Source organism: Chiloscyllium plagiosum, unplaced genomic scaffold, assembly GCF_037043375.1.
Source record: "Chiloscyllium plagiosum isolate Xiang-an unplaced genomic scaffold, Cpla_swu_hap1 HiC_scaffold_46, whole genome shotgun sequence".
NCBI lineage: Eukaryota > Metazoa > Chordata > Chondrichthyes > Orectolobiformes > Hemiscylliidae > Chiloscyllium > Chiloscyllium plagiosum.
Window position 1 is genome coordinate 15,687,779 of NW_028270184.1, and position 20,340 is coordinate 15,708,118.

The 20,340-nt window shown below is 44.1% G+C and overlaps 1 protein-coding gene across 1 annotated transcript; it reads left to right on the plus strand.

The window, feature by feature from the left end:
- The first annotated feature begins 12,984 nt into the window (after positions 1-12,984).
- LOC122543930 (uncharacterized) lies at positions 12,985-19,627 on the plus strand. Its single transcript, XM_043682862.2, has 3 exons — positions 12,985-13,080; positions 15,708-15,826; positions 17,865-19,627. Exons 2-3 carry the CDS (start codon positions 15,773-15,775, stop codon positions 19,503-19,505), a joined length of 1,695 nt encoding a protein of 564 aa, XP_043538797.2. The 5' UTR covers positions 12,985-13,080; positions 15,708-15,772; the 3' UTR covers positions 19,506-19,627.
- The last annotated feature ends 713 nt before the right edge of the window (positions 19,628-20,340 follow it).

The window sequence follows — 20,340 nt, forward strand, 5'->3', positions numbered from 1 at the left end:
CTGGAGTAGGCGGGGCTTGAATCCGCACCTCCCACTTCAGGATTAGGGTCATTACCATTGCACTACAAGGTGCTCAAAAGAGTAGTAACGACTCCCTGATGGTGGTTGACCACCCCTCCCCACCTCTTTGACAGGTGGGGATATGGCAGAGAACACTAGCCATTTACAAGACTATGGAGGTGCAAGTGGAAAACTGCATTAGTTGGATAAATGTTCCAGGAGCTCAAATCGGCATGATAGGCTGAATGGCCACCTTATGCACTGTAAAATTCTAACATATGCTAAGTCAGCCAGTCGTCTTATCCTGGGGGGAAACTGGAGGTATGTAGGCGCGAGAAGAAGGGATTCAATTCCCATTTCAGCTGTAATTTTCACATGCGCACCGGGGAGAGGTGATCCACCTCCTCCACATATGGTAGAGATTCAGTCTGTTGTGAACGGTGGCTCGGTGATTAGCCCTATTATCCCACAACGCTAAGGAACTGGGTTCCATTCTAGCCTGTGAGTTTGTACATTCTCTGTTTCCTCCCACAACCCAAAGATGGCCATGTTAAATTGCCCATGGTGTGCATGCTAGGCAGTTTAGTCATGGCAAATACAGAGTTAAAGGGATGGGGTGGGTTTGGGTGGGGTGCTCTTCAGAGAATCAGTATGGGCTGCTTTGATCCACAATTTACATCTTTTTGCATTACACTCTCATTCCATTACTCTGGGCTTGTTGTGAGTCTTTTACATAGAGCCATAGGCTCATGCATCACAGGAACAGACCCTTCGATCCAACTCGCCCATGCTGTGAATGATAATCTAGTTCCATTACTTTGTTTAATCCCCTCCTCATCCTGATCAACTCTTTGCCACAGTCTATCTAGTTCTACCTTTTAATACTAGGTGCATTTCAACACTGGTATTAAACAGCTATTTTTACCAACTGTGTCTAAATGAGGTTTCCATTGCTACCCATCGTCTGAGTCTGTAATTCATCAGCTTTATCTTGCTATGGTCAGGAATTGTTTTTCCTGAACTAGCAATCATTTCTGTTCCACTGCTGAGCTAATGTGAACCATAACATTCTGTAGTTTTTTCATTCCCAATATTCTTCCAGCACATCCTCAAATGTTAACTCTGTTGCCTTCACTACAAATACTACCTGAGCTGCTGAGCTTTCCAATGTTTTACCATTTCTTGTTTTATTTCAGATATCTGACAGTTTGCAGAATTTTCCTTGTTTTATTCCAGGAGTTGGTCACAGAACCAAGTCTAGAAACATAGATAGACCAGTTAAGAGCTGCTTTGCAATAGGGCAGTGTTGTTTTCAGAGGTTTACTCCCTGTCCCCGATTTAGATCCTTTTTCACAGAATCATGGAATTACAGAACAGAAGGGGGCCATTTCATACATCGTGCCCCAGCTAACCCAGCCAGAGCAAATCAATGAGTTTCACTCTCCCACCCTTTCAGTGTAGCCCAACAATTTTTTTTTACTTTTGGTGTTTATCCAGTTCTCCTTTTGAAAGTATTTGTTGAATTAGTTTCAGCTGGAATGAAGATGGAGCAGGAGCTCCTGGCTTTAGCCCCAAGAACGTATCAGTTTGAGCTGGAGTGAAAATGGAGGAGAAGTTGCTGGACTTAATCCTGAGGCATTGGAACCCAGTCACTTCCAGGTATTTCTGACATCTAAATGTCAAAGAATGGTAAACTTTAGGGGAGATCAGATTGCAAAATGGAAATGATGTAATGAGGTGCACCCTTAGGAACAAGTATTTCTATGAATGGTTTTAGCCCATTTTACATACATATATTGTGAACAGTTCTTCTTGGGATTTGAGCGTCATTACCAAGATCAGCAGCTTATATTGACAGCCCCCAGTTACCTTTGGAGGAGATGATGCTCCTTGAATATTGCAGTTCAGGGGGTGATGAGACATTTGGATAAAGTGGTCAGTTTTAGGAAGTATCTTGAAGAAAGATGTGAGCTTGTAGCGATTTAAGGATGTATTTCCAGAGGTTGGGCCTAAAGAATATGAATGAATGGTCATCAGTGGTGGACAACTTCAAATTTGGAAAATTCAAAAGGACGGAATTAGATTAGGGGGCAGCTCAGTGGGTAGCACTCGGCTGACTGTCTATGTGGAGTTTGCACATTCTCCCCGTGTCTGCACGGGTTTCCTCTGGGTGCTCTGGTTTCCTCCCACAGTCCAAAGATGTGCAGGTTAGGTGAATTGGCCATGCTAAATTGCCCGTAGTGTTAGGTGCATGAGTCAGAAGGAAATAGGTCTGGGAGGGTTAGTCTTCAGAGGTGTGGACTTGTTGGGCCTTCGTCATTTCCGCCACCTCCAAACAGACCCCACCACCTAGGATATATTTCCCTCCCCTCCCCTATCAGCGTTCCGGAAAGATCACTCCCTCCGCGACTCCCTCGTCAGGTCCACACACCCCACCAACCCAACCTCCACTCCCGGCACCTTCCCCTGCAACCGCAAGAAATGCGAAACTTGCGCCCACATCTCCCCCCTCACTTCCCTCCAAGGCCCCAAGGGATCCTTCCATATCCATCACAAATTCACCTGCACCTCCACACACATCATTTATTGCATCTGCTGCACCCGATGTGGCCTCCTCTACATTGGGGAGACAGGCCGCCTACTTGCGGAATGTTTCAGAGAACACCTCTGGGACACCCGCACCAACCAACCCAACCCCCTGTGGCTGAACACTTTAACTCCCCCTCCCACTCCACCAAGGACGTGCAGGTCCTTGGCCTCCTCCATCGCCAGACCATGGCAACATGACGCCTGGAGGAAGAGCGCCTCATCTTCCGCCTAGGAACCCTCCAACCACAAGGGATGAATGCAGATTTCTCCAGCTTCCTCATTTCTCCTCCCCTCATCTTATCTCAGTCCCAACCCTCGGACTCAGCACCGCCTTCTTGACCTGCAATCTTCTTCCCGACCTCTCTGCCCCCACCCCCTCTCCAGCCTATCACCCTCACCTTAACCTTCTTCCACCTATCACATTCCCAACGTCCCTCCCCCAAAGTCCCTCCTCCCTACCTTTTATCGTAGCCTGCTTGGCACACCCTCCTCATTCCTGAAGAAGGGCTTATGCCCGAAATGTTGATTCTCCTGCCTGACCTGCTGCGCTTTTCCAGCAACACATTTTTCAGCTCTGATCTCCAGCGTCTGCAGTCCTCACTTTCTCCTTGTTGGGCCGAAGGGCCTGTTTCTACACAATAGCGAATCGAATCTGATCTAAGATGAGCACAGATATCTATGAGTTGTGTGGTTGGAAGAGATCGGAGAGATAGAGATGATGGCAGCTGGGGAGGGATTTGAAAACAATGCTGAGAATTTTTAAGTGTTAATGCTTTGTAGGCAGTGAGCACATCTGCGATGGATGAACTAGTAAAAAGACATGGCTGTGAGTCAAGACATAAATAACAGAATGAGGATAGCGTTAAGTTTACAGGTAAGATGTCCTTGAACATTTAAATCGAGTGCTAACAAAGAACTAGATGTGCTTTTCAGATAAGTTGAGACCAGGGTGGAGTTGAGTGGTGCTGTTCAGCTGAAAATAGATAATATTGGTTATGAGGGTATATAGGCTGCTCTTTCTGCCTCTCTTTCATTACCGCTGTTGTCCCTCACACTTCTTGCCCCTGTCATTGTAGCCCATTGTGCACTGTCTCATCCCATACGCACTGTCTTACCTCTTGTGCACTCTCTCACTCCTCATGCTTTCCCTCGCCCCTCATGCTCTCTCTCACCCTTCCAGATCCTTCCTTTCCAATTTTTTCTCCTCATCTTCATCCCAGATTGTGTATGAGGGTGTGTGTGCACGCGCGCATGCTTGATAGAGCATGCGCGTGACTGTGATGGAGTATATGCCTGTGAGAGGGGGAGTGTATGTGTGTCTGAAAGAACGTGTGTTTGGGAGAGGGTCTGAGCTGAGATGTCACTTTTTATAATAAAACCTTAAGTCATCTCGGGAATCCACAGACTCCCTACAGTGTGGAAACAGGCCCTTCCGCCCAACAAGTCCACATTAACCCTCCGAAGAGTAACCCACTCAGACCCATTCTCCTACTCTATTGTCCTATGGGCCTAGCCTACACATCCCTGAACACTTTGGGCAATTTAGCATGACCAATTCACCTAAACTGCAAGTCTTTGGATTGTGGGAAGAAACTGGAGCACCAGGAGGAAAGCCACGCAGACACAGGGAGAATGTGCAAACTCCACACAGACAGGCGCCCAAGGCTGGAATCAAACCCGGGTCCCTGGTGCTGTGAGGTAGCAGTGCTAACCACTGAGCCACCATGCTGCCCAGACTTGAATGTGACTTGAAAGTGTGTTCAATGATCCTGCCCTACTAGCTACCTGATGAAGGACAGAACTCTGAAAGCTTGTACTTCCAAGTAAACCTGTTGGACTGTAACCTGGTGTTGTGTGGTTTTTAACTGTTTCTTGTGACCGCCCCATAAATTACCAGAATAATTCAGCTCAGTTTCTCAACTGGTCTTTGTGATTTTGTGTTTTCTCTGTTTTAATTCAATTTGTTCCTGTTTCTGGTATAATTCAATTTCACACAGTATCCAAATGGGAGAATTCACAGTCAGAAAATTCAAACCAATTATCATATCAGGATCTGACGGAGTCATCCAATTTATTGGAATCTGAATATCATCAGATTTTGAGTATGGAAGAAAAGGCACCATTCACACTGACAGAAACTTTACAGGACATTGGTTAGGCCACTGTTGGAATATTGCGTGCAATTCTCGTCTCCTTCCTATCGGAAAGATGTTGTGAAACTTGAAAGGGTTCAGAAAAGGTTTACAAGGATGTTGCTAGGGTTGGAGGATTTGAGCTATAGGGAGATGCTGAACAGGCTGAGGCTGTTTTCCCTGGAGCATTGGAGGCTGAGGGGTGACCTTATAGAGGTTTACAAAATTATGAGGGCCATGGATAGGGTAAGTAGGCAAAGTCTTTTCTCTGGGGTTGGGGAGTTCAGAATTAGAGGTGAGAGGGGAAAGATATAAAAGAGACCTACGGGGCAATGTTTTCACAGAGAAGGTGGTACAGGTATGGAATGAGCTGCCAGAGGAAGTGGTGGAGGCTGGTACATTTAAGAGGCATTTGGATGGGTGTATGAATAGGAAGGGTTTAGAGGGATATGGGCCGGGTGCTGGCAGGTAGGACTAGATTGGGTTGGGATATCTGGTCGGTATGGACGGGTTGGACCGAAGGGTCTGTTTCCATGCTGTACATCTCTATGACTCTCTGTTCTGTGTGTAGACAAGGCTTCAGTTAATCATCTGACCTCACAAACCACAAGTGCAGTCACACAGGGAAGAAACTATGGAAATATGAGGATTGTGAGAAAGGATTCAGATCCCTGTCAGAACTGGAAATTCACCAACACAGTCATATGGTGGAGAGACCATTCACCTTCTCCAGATGTGGCAAGGGTTTCATTCAGTCATACACCCTGATGTCCCGTCATTGTGTGCGCACTGAGGACAGACCATTTAAATGTCAATTTGCAAGAAGTGATATAAAAGTTCTATCAACATACTCACACTGATGAGAGACCATTTAAATGCCAGATTGTGGGAACTATTTTAAATGATCTGATATATTGATGAGTGACCTTTAAAATAGCTAGACTGTGGGAAGTGTTATAAAGGTTCCTGGAAACTGATTTCTATAATTGCACTCACACTGATGAGAATCCTTTCAGCTCCCACTGTGAAAGTAAGTTCAGGTTGTTATCCGAGCTCACTGTACCTGGTTAGTGAGGCAGCAGTGCAAACCATTGAGCCATTGTGCTGCACAATGTACAACAAACCAATGAACTTATCTCCTCTCACTCTGTATTTATGATTTTTGTTTGCAAGGGGCAACATCTGCTCAACGTCCACCTTCTCAATGTCCTTTAGTATTCTACAGACCTCATTCAGATCCCTCTCATTCTTCTGAACTCCAGAGATTACAAGCCCAAACTATTCAACTATTCCTTTATATGACATCCCTTTCATTCCTGGAATCAAACTGGTGAACCTCCACTGAAATACCTCCAAAGCCAATAAGGAGACCAAAATTGGTCACAGCACTCCAGGTGTGGTCTTATCAAAGCTGTACTAATTGGAACAATAGTTCTTTACTTTTATAATCCAGCCTTTTTGCAATAAATGCCAGGAATCCGTTCATCTTTCTTATTATATGCTGTACCTGCATACCCACTTTCTGCAATTCATGCACAAAGATGCCCAGATCCCTCTGCACTGATGCACTTTGAATTTGCCCTTTTATTTTTCTGGCCAAAATAAACAACCTCACACCTATTCAAATTAAAGTCAATCTGCCAGATTCAGGCCCAATCTCTGAGCCTATCAATATCCAGCTGTAAGCTCTTTAGCTCCTCATCGCAGCCTGCTTTCCCACCTATTTTAGTGTCATCCACGAATTTTGCTATGTTACATTCTCTCTGCTTGCAGATTATTTACATAAATTGTAAATAGTTGAGGTCTGAGAACTGAACCCTGTGGCACCCCAATTAGTTTCAGTTCAGCATTCAGAGAAGGACGCATTTATCCCAATATTCTGTTGTTAGTCAGTCATTCCTATATCCAAGCCAATACTCTCATCTTAATCCCCAGGGATCTAACCTTCTGGATCAGTCTTTTATGCAACACCTTGTCAAATGCATTCTGGAAGACTAGGCATGCCACATCCATCAGATCCCCATTATCCACCCTGCTGGTTACATCCTCAGCAAGTTTATCAAGCACGACTTGCTATTAATGAAACTATGCTGACACTGGTGAATTGAGATTTGTTTTTCCAAGTGTTCAATTATTTTTTCCCTTACGAATGACTCCAGCAACTTACCTACTATAGAGGTCAAACTGACTGGCTTATTGTTTCCCACTATTTGCCTATCCACTTTTTTTGAATAAGGGTGTCACTTTAGCATGTTTCTCATCAACTGGTACCTTTCCAGAATTCAGGGAAGTTTGGAAAATCATAACTAGTGCATCCACTGTTTCTGCTGCCACCTCCTTTAATATCCTAGGGTGCATAGTGCAGGCTATCAAACCCCTGGGACTTATTTGTCTTTAATCCCATTGGTTTCCCATTATTACCTCACCATTTTTATCCTCTAAAGGGCCAACATTTACTTTCACAATTCTCTTCCTTTTTATATATTTATGGAAGCTTTTGGTATCGATGCTTATGTTTTCTGCTAGTTTCCTCTTGTGGTTCATCTTAGCTCTTTTAACTTTAATTTTAGTAACCCTTTACTGAGGTTTAAAGTTCTCCCAATTCTCCAGAGTGCCACTAATGTTTGCAGCTGGAAATGTGTTGCTGGAAAAGCGCAGCAGGTCAGGCAGCATCCAGGGAACAGGAGAATCGACGTTTCGGGCATAAGCCCTTCTTCAGGAATTCCTGAAGAAGGGCTTATGCCCGAAACATCGATTCTCCTGTTCCCTGGATGCTGCCTGACCTGCTGCACTTTTCCAGCAACACATTTCCAGCTCTGATCTCCAGCATCTGCAGACCTCACTTTCTCCACTAATGTTTGCAGTATGATATGTGCAAGTTTTTGCCTTATTTTATCCTTGATTTCCTTGTTAAGTCATGGATGATTTTTCATCTTTGTAAAATCCCTCCTCCTCTGAGGAATATGTTTTAATTGAGGGGTATTTAATATCTCCCTAAGCATTTGCCACTGTTCTTCAAATTCAGTATTTTTGCCTCGTCCCCTCGGGCCAACCCCTTCCTCACACTACGACTCTCATATGTGACACTTTTTCAATCTGAATTTGAAACTCTAGTATGTTGTAGTAACTCCTTTAAAGAAAATCCTCATCTACAAGACCATTTATCAATCCTTCCGCGTTACATAATGCTAAATCTAAAGTAGCCACTTCTCTGGTTGGTTCCAGAATATGTTTCTTGATTAAATAATCCCTCATACACTTTATGAACCTTCCTTGCCAAATTGATTAATCTGGACAATATGCATGGTCAAATCAACCATAATCACTGTTGTGCCCTTCTCACAAGCCCTCATTATTTCCAGGTTTATACAATGCTTACTTTGGAAATACCTTTTGGGGGCCTGTAATTTACTTCTACCAAGGGGTTTCTTCTGTAACTTTTCACTTCCACCTAGACTGATTCAACATTTTGGTTTATAATGTTTTTTAAAGGCTTTAAAGTGCTTTAAAAAGTTTAAGGCACCGATGTCCCATCAATGTGTTTGTATTGCCAGGAGACCATTCAAGTGCTGTCACTGTGGGTCTGTGCTGAGGCAATCATCTCATCCCATTTTACACCAACACAGTCACGCTCTGGGGTGGCCTGCTCACCTGCTCCAAGTGTGGGAAGGTATTCACTTGGACTTTTCAACTGCTGACTCACCAGTGACCTTGGGATTAGACTTTACTGTTAATCACTTCCAGGGCTGAACCATGTTTATCAATGCCTTTTTCGACTGAAGTCAGTACATTGCAGTTCATTTTTGATGTTCATGTTCTGAATAAAAGTCGCATAAATCAGACTTTCATTGAACAGCATTGAGGTTTTTCCAATACAGGATATTTCTAATACAAGTTAGTTCCTACTGAAAGACTCGCGCTTTGCCCTGAACCCTCCATCCTCACCTCCAACAAGAAGTGTGAGGACTTAAGGATCTTCTTTGTCACTAACATTGAGAGACTCTGCTCAGTTGCCTCAACTGCCATACTACTGTCGATGTTGTAAGTCTGAAACAAACAAGAAAATGCTTCAGAAACTCACAATGGAATTAAAACATTGACTGTGTCACCAGAGATACTGCCAGACTAGCTCAGTTTCTCTAGTTATTTTTGTCTTTTTTTACATTTCTGGCTTTCTCTCCTAGTATTGTCCTCTCGCAATGTAGCATCATTGCACATTCTCAAATAATAGCCGCTTGCCTGCATATGAAATTAATTTGCCTCCCATAAGCACTCTGCCTCTCTCCAGGTTAAGGTTGCTTGTTACAATCCACCTCTCCAATTGAAGATTTGGCCGTCTAGCTGAATGTCACTTAATCCGACTGTCAAATAATGCTTGTAAAACTCCTCTGAGTCACCTTTTGATGTACTATTATGTTAAATATGTTTATAAAACGCAAGTTATCATTGTTTAGTGATGCCAACTAAGATTCCACAAGCAGCAACCAGATGAGTGACTGACCAATTCATTTTTGTTTATGGTTGTGTTAGTTAAAGCATGAATGCTGGTCCCACTGTACTGGAAAAACTCCCCTGTGCACATTATGTGGAGCTGTTGAGGTCTCCTGAGCTGACAGTTAGCTGATTGATCTGTTGGGCCTATAGTTAACCTTGAAGAACTGCTGACTGGGATCTTTATTCACTGACTCCCATTTGAAGTAGTTTCTGCCATAAAGAATTTCACTTGTATATCAATCCTAATGTAATCTTTGAAGCAAAATCTATGTAAACTCTGTCTCTCTTTCTCCACAGATGCAGCCAGAAGTACTGAGTTTCTCTCTCACTTTCATGTCTACTTTCAGCTTTCCAGCATTTGCAGTAGTTTGCTTTTTGAGGTCTTGTGTACATTTCCCATTTTTCACAACATCTGAAAGTGAGTCACAGCCAATGATGGACTCTGGAAGGATGAATGAGGATAGGCAATAAACTAAATGGTTCAATTTTAAGCAGAGTGACCTGGGAGTGAACACATACAAATCTTTGAATGCAACAGGGTCATGTTGATCAAATGGTTTTAAACAAATTTTATGGATTCTTGATATAATTAATAGAGACACAGAGCAAGCAAAGACAATTACATTATGCTTAACCTTTATAAATCCATTGACAAGCCTCAGTTAAAATTTGTGTTCAGTTCTGAAGATCATATTTGAAAATAAAATGTCTCAACTCTGGGGAGGCTGCAGAGAAAATTGGCTTGAATGGTGTCAGGTCCAAGGGGTTTCAGTTTGGCAGAGAGATTGGAGAAGCTGGAATGGTTGTCCTTAGAGGTGAGCAGATGAAAGAGATGTTTAATTGATGTGAAATTTTTTAGAGAGTTTTTTTCTAAATAGAGAAAAATGATTGGGATTAATATGATGTTGGTAACACATACATAGTTTTAACAACATTGCCAACACTCCCAACTGAAAATGCTTTTACTTTGCAAATTCTCATATACTGTATCAAGGCCAAAGAAGGAGATTTAGTCTCAGATCTCCCTCATTCTTCCAGAGAATTTGCGCAAACATATAAGACCTTGGAAGACGTGCTGGGTGACTTCTTAAGGATGGGAACTGGGAGGCAAGGAGGAAAGTGGAGTTAAGGCCATCTTGTCATCAGCCATGATCTTACTGAATAATGGAAAATGCTCACCTTACTGACTCATGCCCCTACTTATTAACAAATGGTCAGCCAATTTATCATCATCCCAATGACCATAGATCATGTTCACCCAGTGTGATGATGCTACTCCTTTAAGAAGGTTATGCTATCATTGGGTTTTTTTTCAGACAGATCGTAAAAGCACTGATTCTGAAAAGTCTAGGTTTGAAGGGTTTTAGGGCCAGTTTGATTATAGCTAACAGATACTGCCTCAGGCAAAAGACTTTCAAGTTAAAAAAAGACTTGTACAATGAAAGGGCAGTGGCCAGTTGGTTTGGTTTTTAGCAGTCTAATTGTTCACTGAAAGCAGCAAGTCAGATTTTGAGGCTGCTGGTCCAAGATAGAAGTACATGAAAGATATTCCATGCTGTATTTCTCATTCTTGCTCCTGTATGACCATGTGTTTGATTTTACCTTTTTTTGCCAAGGGATGTTTATGGTGACTGTTGCAGAAATTTGGAACAGCATCATTAAGTTGGGACAGTCTGTTGGGTTTTCGGATAGGTTACATTATTCTGTATTCTGTTCTCTTTTATTTGTGTTTCATTCAGCAATCTTGCAAACAAATTCTGTTTTGTTTAAAACTGAGTGGTTGGGCCAGTTGCATCACTCCTGGAATATCCACTCCACACCTGCTTAAAACAACAAGCAAAGTTAGGATCCGACCTACTTCTTTGAAATGGTTTGTGGGGGTCTGGCCTGGTATATAATACCAAGTGCAACAAAATAGCTGTCTTAACAAGATGGCCTCCTTCTTTAGAGACCGCAATTTCCCTTCCCACGTGGTTAAAGATGGCCTCCAACGCATCTCATCCACATCCCGCAACTCCGCCCTCAGACCCAACCCCTCCAACCGCAACAAGGACAGAACGCCCCTGGTGCTCACCTTCCACCCTACCAACCTTCGCATAAACCAAATCATCCGCCGACATTTCCGCCACCTCCAAACAGACCCCACCACCAGGGATATATTTCCCTCCCCACCCCTCTCCGCCTTCCGCAAAGACCGTTCCCTCCGTGACTACCTGGTCAGGTCCACGCCCCCCTACGACCCACCCTCCCATCCTGGCACTTTCCCCTGCCACCGCAGGAACTGTAAAACCTGTGCCCACACCTCCTCCCTCACCTCCATCCAAGGCCCTAAAGGAGCCTTCCACATCCATCAAAGTTTTACCTGCACATCCACTAATATCATCTATTGTATCCGTTGCTCCCGATGCGGTCTCCTCTACATTGGGGAGACTGGGCGCCTCCTAGCAGAGCGCTTTAGGGAACATCTCAGGGACACCCGCATCAATCAACCAAATCGCCCAGTGGCTCAACATTTCAACTCCCCTTCCCACTCTGCCGAGGATATGGAGGTGCTGGGCCTCCTCCACCGCCGCTCCCTCACCACCAGACGCCTGGAGGAAGAATGCCTCATCTTCCGCCTCGGAACACTTCAACCCCAGGGCATCAATGTGGATTTCAACAGTTTCCTCATTTCCCCTTCCCCCACCTCATCCTAGTTTCTAACCTCCACCAACTCGACTTGTCCGGACTTGTCCGACCTGCCCAGCTCCTTCTCCACCTATCCACTCCACCCTCTCTTCCCTGACCTATCACCTTCATCTCCTTCCCCACTGATCCATTGTACTCTATGCTACTCTCTCCCCACCCCCACCCTCCTCTAGCTTATCTCTCCATGCTTCAGGCTCTCTGCCTTTATTCCTGATGAAGGGCTTTTGCCCGAAACGTCGATTTTGCCTGTCCTCGGATGCTGCCTGAATTGCTGTGCTCTTCCAGCACCACTAATCCAGAATCTGGTTTCCAGCATCTGCAGTCATTGTTTTTACCCCTTAACAAAGAGAAGGTCTGGAATTTTATCTGTCCTATCGTGGGCGGCACGGTGGCTCAGCGGTTAGCACTACTACCTTACAGCGCCAGAGACCCAGGTTCAATTCCTGCCTCAGGCAACTGTCTGTGTGGAGTTTGCATGTTCTCCCCGTGTCTGTGTGGGTTTCCTCCGAGTGCTCCGGTTTCCTCCCACAGTCCAAAGATGTGCAGGTCAGGTGAATTGGCCATGCTAAATTGCCCGTATTGTTAGGTGCATTAGTTAGGGCTGAATGTAGGGGAATCGGTGTGGGTGGGTTGCTCTTCAGGGGGTTGGTGTGGACTTGTTGGGCTGAAGGGCCTGTTTCCACACCGTAAGTAATCTAATCTAGTCTCTAACTATCCTCCCTTGTCCATATTTGACAAAAATTAGAAGTGTCAATCAAAGATGGAGGAGCAGCTCTTTCCTATTGAATGGGAACCATGGACTACTCTAGGTTGCAAACATCACTTGCACTTGGGAATGTGTGAAGCTGGTGATAAACCTGTTGCCAGGATACGAAAGTAAAATCAAAATATTTTTGAATGCTCGAGATCTGCTCCACCAGACTCGAAACGTTCACTTTGTTTCTGTCACCACGGATATTGCCAGACCTGAGGAAATGACCTGAAACGTTAACTGTGATTTCTCTGCCCAGACCCTGCTGAGCTTTTCCAGCAATTTCGGTTTTGTTCCCGCCCACTTGATGTTGCGTCACCGTGCTGGTGACGCATGCGCGCTGCTCCCGCGGAACCAAGATGGCGGCGGTCAACCTGAACCTCTTCACGGGGAAAGGCAACGGAATCGGAAATATGGGTGTTGCAGGTTATTAATGGAGGATTGAGATGTTTAATAACTGTTTTATACAACGTTTCCGTGCCCACCCTCCTCCCCGGCTCCAGCGCTCCTTCCGCGGACCCGCATCTTCACCGCCTGCTGATGAGAAAATACAGTGTCTTTGCCTGTAGTCAGCCCTGCCACTGCGCATGCTCGAGACACAATGGAACTATGCGCATTGCTCTCTCGTGTCGTGACTGAGGGGGCAATAACCATCACTGTTAGAGAAACCGCCTTTGGTCAGAGGTGGTCATTAATGGAATTGGGAACCAAATTACATTGGACTGATGAAACAAAGAATGCATGAGAAACTCAGCAGCTCTGGCAGCAGACAAAGAAACAGGTCAACTATGACTCCTGAAACCTCAAAGGTGTTTGACACTGGAGTAATGGTTGTGTAAAATGTATAGGGCAAGAGTTCCTGAAGTGTGTTCAGCCTTTAGTCTTTCCCCGTGCAGTTTAGAATTATGAAAATTGATTGGGGAATAAAAGGCTGAAATGGGATTATTGTGTGATTGGCACAAGAACCAAAATTGTCGTGAGGAACAGCGTCAATGCAGTTAGTGGTGAAGATATTAAATGAACAATGAGGGAAGATTGTGGAAGCAGATTTCAATTTGGCTTTCCAAACGGAATTGGATAAGCAAATGAAACTAGTCTGTGGATGGGACAGGGAATTAGATGTGCTGCCTTGCCCTGATCAAGATGTGGCAGAGGCATAATGGGCCAACTGTCAGAGCAGGACGCAATTGGAAGCCCAAGTAATTGAAAGAAGGCCTTTTGAGAGAGCCGTTACACAATAATGAAAAGATGTGACTTTGAGCAAGCCTGATAGTACTTATTTATAGTTGAAATGTCTGGTGCTGGAAAAGCACAGTAGGTCAGGCAGCATCTGATGAGCAGGAGAATTGATGTTTTGGGCGTAAGCCCCTCATCATAAATGTCTGAAACATCGATTCTCCAGCTGCGCGGATCTGCCTGACCGGCTGTGCTTTTCCAGTACCACATTTTTCGACTCTGATCTCCAGCATCTACAGTCCTCACGTTTTCCTAATACTTACTTTAACTCGATTAAACTTTCTAAGGTATTTCACAGAAATTTTCAAGGCCAAAGTTTGACACTGAGTCATGTGAAGAAATATTTGACGATGCTGCCCTTTAACAGGGTTGTTTTATTCTTGGTTTTTTCGGAAGGGGTCCTAAAGGCAGGGGTGCCAATATGTCTGGAAATAGCTATTTTAAACAACGGCAGTGGGAGTGGCCAGTTCTCCCAGTTCAGATAACTTATCTAGTTTGTTTTTTTTAGCAGGCAGTTAGAAACTGCTGGTAACAGAGAAGCTGTTACTGTGAAAAAATGGTTCCATGCTTCAACAGATGTTTCTTGCCTGACTGCTCTCTCTGCAATCTGTCCTGTCTGTAAGAACCTGAGTTTGAATTTCTAATTTGCCAAGAGATTTTGAAATATTGCAGGTATTGGAACAGCTCCTTCGTTAAGTTGTGATTTGAAGTTGGTTGCATTTTCACATATTTAAGTTATTTTAAATTCTTTTATTTTGTTTGTGTTTCATCCGTTAGAACATAGAACAATACAGCACAGAACAGGCCCTTCGGCCCTCTGTTGCGCCAACCTATGAACTAATATAACAGGGCAAAAGTGAGGACTGCAGATGCTGTAAACCAGTGTTTAGATCAGATGTGTGTAAATAAACTCTGTTTTGCTTAAAGCTGAGTGTTTTGACCAGCTGCAACACTCCTGGAATATCCACTATACATCTGCCTTTAAAATAAGAAGAAGTTAATGTCTGGGTTACCTTAAAGTGTTTTGAGGGGGTCTGTCCTGGCCCATCACAATATTAAATCAGATGACCAGACATTTGGTCAAAGAGGTAGGTTTTCAGGAGAATTTTAAAGGAAGATAGTTAGAACCATTGAAAGTAGGAGGAGGTGTAGGCCATTCAACCTTTAAGCCTACTCCATCATTCAGTGTGATCGTAGATGATCATCCAACTGAGCACGTTGTTCCTATGTTCTTCCCATAGTTTTTCGGGATAAAGAAATCAAAAGATAAGTTAAATCTTGCTTATCGCTGTCTTAACAGCCTAACCTAAATTTCTATATTGTGGCCTCTACTTCTAGACTCCTGGTCCTCGGCGACTCCATTAGGGAACTAGTTTATTGTCCCTGTGAACTTCTGGAAGATAGAAACCAAATCAACCATCCTAAAACCCTATAGTGTTGGTCCGTATTTTTGGGGGTTTCTTAATTTTTACACCATGTCTTTACTCAAACCAATTTCTTTGAATTTCTAGTCTTGTCAGACCATTAATGCCTCCTTATTTCCAGGCATGTTTTTATTTTCTATCAAGGAAAACCTTTGAGAAACCCAGAGAAAGTTACCATCTTAATTGAGACTGAGCGTGTGTATGACTATCCTCACATAGGAAGCAGAAATTTCATGTTATCCATTTATCTCCTAGATATAGGTTATAAAAACTCATCTTGCGAGGGAATAGATGAGGATAAATTGCACACTGCAAACTCAAACCAAGATAATTGTTTGTCTCCTCTCAAATTCTGTCTTTTCTTAACATGACTTTTTTCATATCCTTTTACAGGGTGTTAAAAAATTTGAAGACTGAGAGATTATTCTGTGACTCTAGAGTTTCCAATATCTTTCAAGATGCAGGATCCAGCCAGAGATTTTAAAATTGAAGACAGTGAAATTGTATCAGAGGTTAGAATTGTTGAACTTTCTTTTACAATGTAAGGCATCAGTACTGAGCTTTTGTTCTATGGCTCTGAGGCTGCTGTGGTTACTTTACTATCGATCCAAATCCATGGCATCCATTGCTTTGTCACATCTCTGTCTTTCCTAGTCACCTCTCTCCTATTGTCTAACTTCCACTGCCTCTAATAATGTGTACTTTAGCGCTGAAAATGTGTTGCTGGAAAAGCGCAGCAGGTCAGGCAGCATCCAGGGAACAGGAGAATTGACGTTTCGGGCATAAGTCCTTCTTCAGGAAATGTGTACTTTAACCATGTTTAATGTTTTGTTCCTGTTTCTGCAAATTATGTCTAAATGAAGTTTCCACTACTGCCCATTCCCCAGCTGTGTGTTGCTAATTTTATCAGATTTACCTACCCATTGTCATGAACTGTTTCCTTCACTGCAGTTAATTTCCCTTCTGCTTTTGATCTCTTGCAGAGAGTCAAATTCTCCACTACTTTTATTCCGCTGAGGGGTGACCTTATAGAGGTTTACAAAATTATGAGGGGCATGGATAGGATAAATAGACAAAGTTTTTTCCCTGGGGTTGGGGAGTCCAGAACTAGAGGGCATAGTTTAGGGTAAGAGGGGATAGATATAAAAGAGACCTAAGGGGCAACTTTTTCACGCAGAGGGTGGTACGTGTATGGAATGAGCTGCCAGAGGATGTGGTGGTGGTTGGTACAATTGCAGAATTTAAGAGGCATTTGGATGGGTTTATGAATAGGAAGGGTTTGGAGGGATATGGGCCGGGTGCTGGTAGGTGGGACTAGATTGGGTTGGGATACCTGGTCGGCATGGACAGGCTGGACCGAAGGGTCTGTTTCCGTGCTGTACATCCCCATGACTCTATGACACAATTATTACCTCACCTGCTAATTATTTCCAGTATTTTCTCTTTTCAATTTCCAGCATGTGCAGAATTTACAGAATGTAAGCAGTAGAATTTTGGATCACCTCAAAATTACTGAGAGCTTGAATGTGTGAGACCAGCCAGGAGTGCAGAGTCATAGAAACCCTATAGTGTGGAAACAGGCCATTTGGTCCAACAAGTCCACACCAACCCTCCAAAGTGTATCCCACCCAGACCCATTCTCCTACCCTATTTCTCTACATTTACCCCTGATTAATGCACCTAACCTACAACATCCCTGAACACTATGGGCAATTTAGCTTGGCCCACTCACCTAACCTGCACATCTTTGGACTGTGGGAGGAAACTGGAGCACCCAGAGGAACCCATGCCGACATGGGGAGAATTTGCAAACTCCACATAGACAGTTGCCCAAGGGTAGAATCAAATCCGGGTCCCTGTAAGCCAGCAGTGCTAGCCACTGAGCCACCATGCTGCCCATAAGTCTAGAGATAAGAAGAGAATGGAGGAGGGTTTCAAAACCATATGAGGCAAGACTAGGAGTTGGTTGATATCTTTGAGGTGGTCTTGGTGATGATATGAATATACTGTCAAAACTTTATGTTGAGCATGGCATTATTGTTCTGACGGTCTGTTTCAGCATCACAGCTGCAGGAAAGAGGGATGGTATTGGCTACTAGGGTATGGGGTTTGGAACTGAAGACAGCTCCTTTCATCATTGGAGGATATTTCTATATGTCAGAGGTCAGACAGGTCAGGAGGCTGAGAGATTTGGAAGGAATTCGGAAGTTACAGTGTCCACATAGGTCTCTAACCTTAGTCCTTCTAGATAGTGAAGGTTGAGAGTTTGGGAGATTCTGGGTAAGTTGTAAATATATACAATCTCTCTCCTTTGTCACTGTCCCTCTCACTTCTCTCTTTGCTTCATCCTATGGAGGCCAGATTCTTGTGCATGTTCAGATTGGGATGGCAGATTGCCTTCCTAATGAACCACATGTGGCAAGTTTCACAATAAATTTCGCTGATCCAACAAATTACCACATTCGTTCAGCTCAATGTCACAGCTTGCTTTTGTGATTTTGTGGGTGTTCTCTCATTCCTTTTTTTTCCCCTGATTTAAAACCATTTCAGAGGATGCCAGAGGAGGAGAAATTACAGTCAGGGATCACAGCACCTCAAAAAAATCTGATGGAGGCTTCCAAGTTATCTCAGTCAGAGTGTTGTTTGACTTTGAATGTGGAAGGAACGAGCACAGTTCACAGTGGTCCCTACGTGTGTCCTGTGTGTGGACAAGGCTTCAGCCAATCATCTGGCCTGTTCAGGCACAAGTGCAGTGGCAGTGGGGAGAAGCCATCGAAATGTGGAGACTGTGGGACGGAATTCAGCAACCAATCTGAGCTGGAACTTCATCAACACAGTCACACTGAGGAGAGACCTTGGAAATGTGGGAGCTGCAATGAAGGTTTCAGATCCCTGACTGAGCTGGAAACCCATCGACACAGTCACACCGGGGACAGGCCATTCATGTGCTCTGAATGTGGGAAGGGATTCATTCGGTCATCCCACCTCACAACCCACCAGCGGGTGCACACTGGGGAGAGACCTTTTAAATGCACAGAGTGTGGGAAGTGCTATAAATGTTCTGGGGAGCTGCTGTCCCATCAACGTGTTCACACTGAGGAGAGACCATTCAGATGTCCTCACTGTGGGAAGGGATTCAAGACATCATCTGAAGTCATTGTACACCAGAGAATTCATACTGGGGAGAGGCCGTTCACCTGCAGTGTGTGTGGGAAGGGATTCACTCGGTCATCCCACCTCACAATACACCATCGAGTCCACACTGAGGAGAGACCTTTTCAATGCCCAGACTGCCGGAAGTGTTTTAAAAGTTCCAGGGAACTAATGCGTCATCGACGTGTTCACACTGATGAGAGACCGTTCAGGTGCACTCACTGTGGGACTGGATTCAGACAATCATATCATCTGACTGAACACCAGCGAATTCACACTGGGGAGAGACCATTTAAATGTCCAGACTGTGGGAAGTTCTATAAAAGTTCTGGGGACCTAATGTCCCATCAACGTGTTCACACTGAGGAGAAACCATTCAGGTGCTCTCACTGTGGGGCTGGGTTCAAGCAATCGTCTCAACTCACTGTCCACCAGCGAATTCATACTGGGGAGAGGCCGTTCACCTGCTCCATATGTGGGAAGGGATTCATTCGATCATCCCAACTCGTGACACACCAGCGAGTGCACACTGAAGAGAGACCTTTTAATTGTTCACTTTGCGGGAAATGTTTTAAAAGTTCTCAGGAAGTGATGACCCATCAACGTGTTCACACTGAGGAGAGACCTTTTAAATGCTCAGACTGTGGAAAGTGCTATAAAACATCTGGGGATCTGATGTCTCATCAACGTGTTCACACTTCTGAAAGACCGTTCAGGTGCTCTCACTGTGGGATTGGGTTCAAACATTCTTCTCACCTCACTGTACACCAGCGAATTCACACTGGGGAACGACCTTTTAAATGCCCAGATTGTGGAAAGTCCTATAAGAGTTCTGGCTATCTGATGATCCATCAACGTGTTCACACTCAAGAGAGACCATTCAGATGCTCTCACTGCGGGACAGCATTCAAGCAGCCATCTCACCTCACTCTACACCAGCGAATTCACACTGGGGAGAGGCCTTTCACCTGCACTGAGTGTGGGAAGGGATTCACTCGGAAAGCCCTCTTGCTGAGTCACCAACGGGTTCACACGTAACTATGAGAGTTGGAGTTTGTTGTTAGTTATATCCAGAACCAAACCATGTTCATTGGCTAATAAACCCATTTGAGTTGTTAATATTTTGGATAAAAATAAAATAAAGCAGCTTTGTAATTCAACGGAGATCGGCACATCTTTTCAATATCTCTGACTCATTTGCTCTGAGTGAGTTCATTTTGAAGAGCAATTCCTCGTCTTCTCCATCCTACCAACAAGTGTGAGGTACTCATAGAGCTTCTTTACCACTGAGATTGAAACAATATGATTGGCTCTCTCTTCTGCTTCTCTCCCTCCCACTAATCCACGGTAAAATTGCCCCTACAGATCCTCCCTGTCTGAACCTTGAACTCTCGTCTTCCTTCAGTTTCTCTCTGATCTCCTGCTTTAATTAACCTCATCATGTCCAGGAGACCCACCTCATAGTCTCTGAATTCTATTCCTACTAACTATTCAAGTTCTCCACATTAGCTGATATTGTTAAGATTCTGTTCTATTTTGTGCCCCTCACCATGAAATCAATAACGTCACCCATTCTGAGAAAAAAATCAATCCTTCACCACGCCATCTTAACAAGCTTCTGCCTGTTTTCCATATCCTTGCCCTCTCCAAAGTCCTTGAACTTGGTGTCCCCGAAGGCTGCTCTTCTTTCACATCACAATGAGGATGTGAAGTTCCTATCCCTGATCTACATGAGTGAACCAGTTTGTGATTTTACAACACTCAATCACTATTCCCCAGTGCCAGCCCTACCAGATTTAATGACCATGGTTTCATAACCTGCCTTTGTTTTTATACATTGTCTCATGCTCCTTTATTTTTAGAGTCATAGAGA